The sequence below is a fragment of the Oratosquilla oratoria genome, chromosome 7 (genome assembly GCF_046742065.1).
Source record: "Oratosquilla oratoria isolate Oo_2021 chromosome 7, ASM4674206v1, whole genome shotgun sequence".
Classification (NCBI taxonomy): Eukaryota; Metazoa; Arthropoda; class Malacostraca; order Stomatopoda; family Squillidae; genus Oratosquilla; species Oratosquilla oratoria.
Genome location: NC_134783.1, coordinates 5,886,754 through 5,889,253, shown reverse-complemented (window position 1 = coordinate 5,889,253; position 2,500 = coordinate 5,886,754). Strand labels below are relative to the sequence as shown.

At 43.8% G+C, this 2,500-nt stretch overlaps 1 protein-coding gene across 1 annotated transcript in view; it reads right to left on the bottom strand.

The window, feature by feature from the left end:
• Nucleotides 1-620: 620 nt before the first annotated feature.
• Nucleotides 621-2,500, bottom strand: part of LOC143026974 (DNA-binding protein D-ETS-4-like) — an 18,612-nt gene continuing 16,732 nt past the window's right edge. The window contains exon 4 of the mRNA XM_076187771.1: nt 621-2,500. This exon is cut by the window's right edge and continues 273 nt beyond it. Coding sequence (XP_076043886.1) covers nt 2,451-2,500 — 50 coding nt within the window. The 3' untranslated portion in view covers nt 621-2,450.

The following is a 2,500-nucleotide window of genomic DNA, read 5'->3' as shown; positions in this document are numbered from 1 at the left end:
ATGAAATGTCGTTTTACAGTATATTACTATTTTGTCAATTAATTCCATCCAACATTGGGATTTGGGTGATACCTGTAAGAATTTATGAGGGTGACTAGACGGTTTACCGCACTGGAGTACGTTGCTGACAATATTGCATAGACATTGAAATCACGTTGGAGCTGTGGGCTTTTTGGTATATATATATTTTTTTTCAAGTTTGCTGGGCTCGCACCCGGCCGGACTTACGTTATATATGATATAAAGGAGAGCTTTGAAACGTTCGTCTTTTTATTGAAATTATAGTGCGTGTTGGTTTTAAAACAAGGACGTAAACTCCTTGAGGATGATGAAAAAGGGATTGCTTGCGAGGGGTTGGGCATTCAAGTAGAACATGGGTTCCAGTAAGCGGAGTAACCCCAAGGGCAGACAGTTGGGAGGTGGTTATTAAAATTGGGCCCTGTTCACACTAGTGGTTTGAACCGCGCGGAAACCGCGGCGGCACCACATAGTCAAATAATAAATGGTTTATCGGGTGGTCTTGTCTGGCTTCGTTACATAATTTTTACGGTCTTTTCCTTTTGGATGGATATTTCCCAACCGTGTACGTCAGGTAGCTATGCTAAATCAAAACAAAGGCGTAGTTTTTTTATGAATTTATTTATCTTTTTAGTTCAGGAGAAATACTAATACAAAAACCAAAATCAATTTGCAAGAGAAACCATATCGAAAAGGTATGCTAAGTCTAATCAATTGAATGTACTTGCACAAAGTTGAAAAATAAGGTATACACAAAATATAAAGTCAATGTAGGCATGTTCATATATGTACACATATACATATATGCATGTAAACATGTATCTCTGTATAGTTCAAATACATATAAACACAACATGTATTCTACGAACACGCACAATTAGATGAGCGTGTACCGATTACATGTATATGCAATTTTGTACGTGGATAAACAGATGTTAAAACATAAATACTAATGTACACATTTTATGCACATAAAATATGTCAGAATGGGTTATTCTTGTTCAGAATGTGTGTGTGTTTACCTACCTAGTTGTATCTTTCGGGAAGGGGAACTATGCGTGTGTGTTTTCGACAATGCAGTTGTAAATGCCGAATACAATTCGACGTCTTATGCTTGTCTTGACATAATTATAAAACTGGAAACTGATCTCATTTTCCCAATATTGTACCAGGGTCAACTAAGAACAATTTGTTCCATTGTAAATCCTTTAGGCCTTACAAGCCTGTCATTGGGAAGTATTCATTAATATGTATGTGCATCTATATATATTTATTCTAGATATATATGTGCACATACACATATAATATACATGTATCTAAGTTATAAATTAGTGTAACAAATATATATATATTTTTTTTTGTCATTTTGTATATTTTTCTGGCCTTGTAAACAAAACCAAAGTAAACAGGGCAGCACTTGTGCAGCCTGCTGTTTGGAAGGACTCAACCTCACCACACGCCCACACAACCACGCAGTCATCAGTGTGGGTATGTGGGTGTGTGGGCGGGAAGGATATATACCGAGTGGGGAGGTGGAGACGCTTGCCTGAATGGGACGATGGGGCAAGAGCACCAACAGGGGAGGGGAATCTGGGGGTTACATGAAGGATCTACCCTGTTGCTGCTTCTCCCAGGGCGGGGATTGGACGAGGCTTAGGAGGGCTGGAAGGGCTGGCCACGCCCGTCCTGACCTGCAAGTCTCGCAGGACATCAACTTAGGGAGCTAGCTTAAATAGTGCTACATAATACCTAATCCTACTATTACGAATGAACGATTCGCCTCGCCGTATGAACATTACGGCCAAGGGTCACGTAAATATAAAAACACAAGACCACGTCGCGGTTACGACAATGAGTTGTGCCCTACAACTAAAGTGTGAACGCGCACGCCGGGCCGCACCGCGAGCTCTAGAGGTGCGGCCCGGTGCACGAGTGTCCGCGCCTACCACCCACACATCCGCTGACGCCCACGGTTTCTCAAGCAAGCCATCGGAACCTCACACCGGGTCGGACTTCAGCTACTGATGAGGGCGTCGATGGGGCGTGCACGAGAACCGAACGCGCATCCAAAACGCGGGTCTGGGTGGTGGGCGTGGGCGGAGGGGCGGCGTGGCTGACTGCCCTACGCCGTCTTACATCTAACACATAAAAAGGGTTACCGGTAGCCCGAGCCTACTTAACTGAGTAAGCCAAGACTTAACGCTAAGTTCATAGAACTTACAAATTGGGATATATCATAGATATATGGTGTAAAAAATCGCACACAGGTGACCTGCAGGACAAGGCTCAGGCCGCAAGGGCCGAACACAAGTCTGCGTAAGGCGGCCATGTGCAAGTAAATGTACGAGGAAATTACCTCCCTCATCTAAACCTAAAGACAACACGCAACACGCACGACACGCACAACACACGCCACAGAACACTGCTCACGCCTACAGACAGTAGGGGTGGCAGAACTGGTACACGAGCCTCTGCGAGCGCT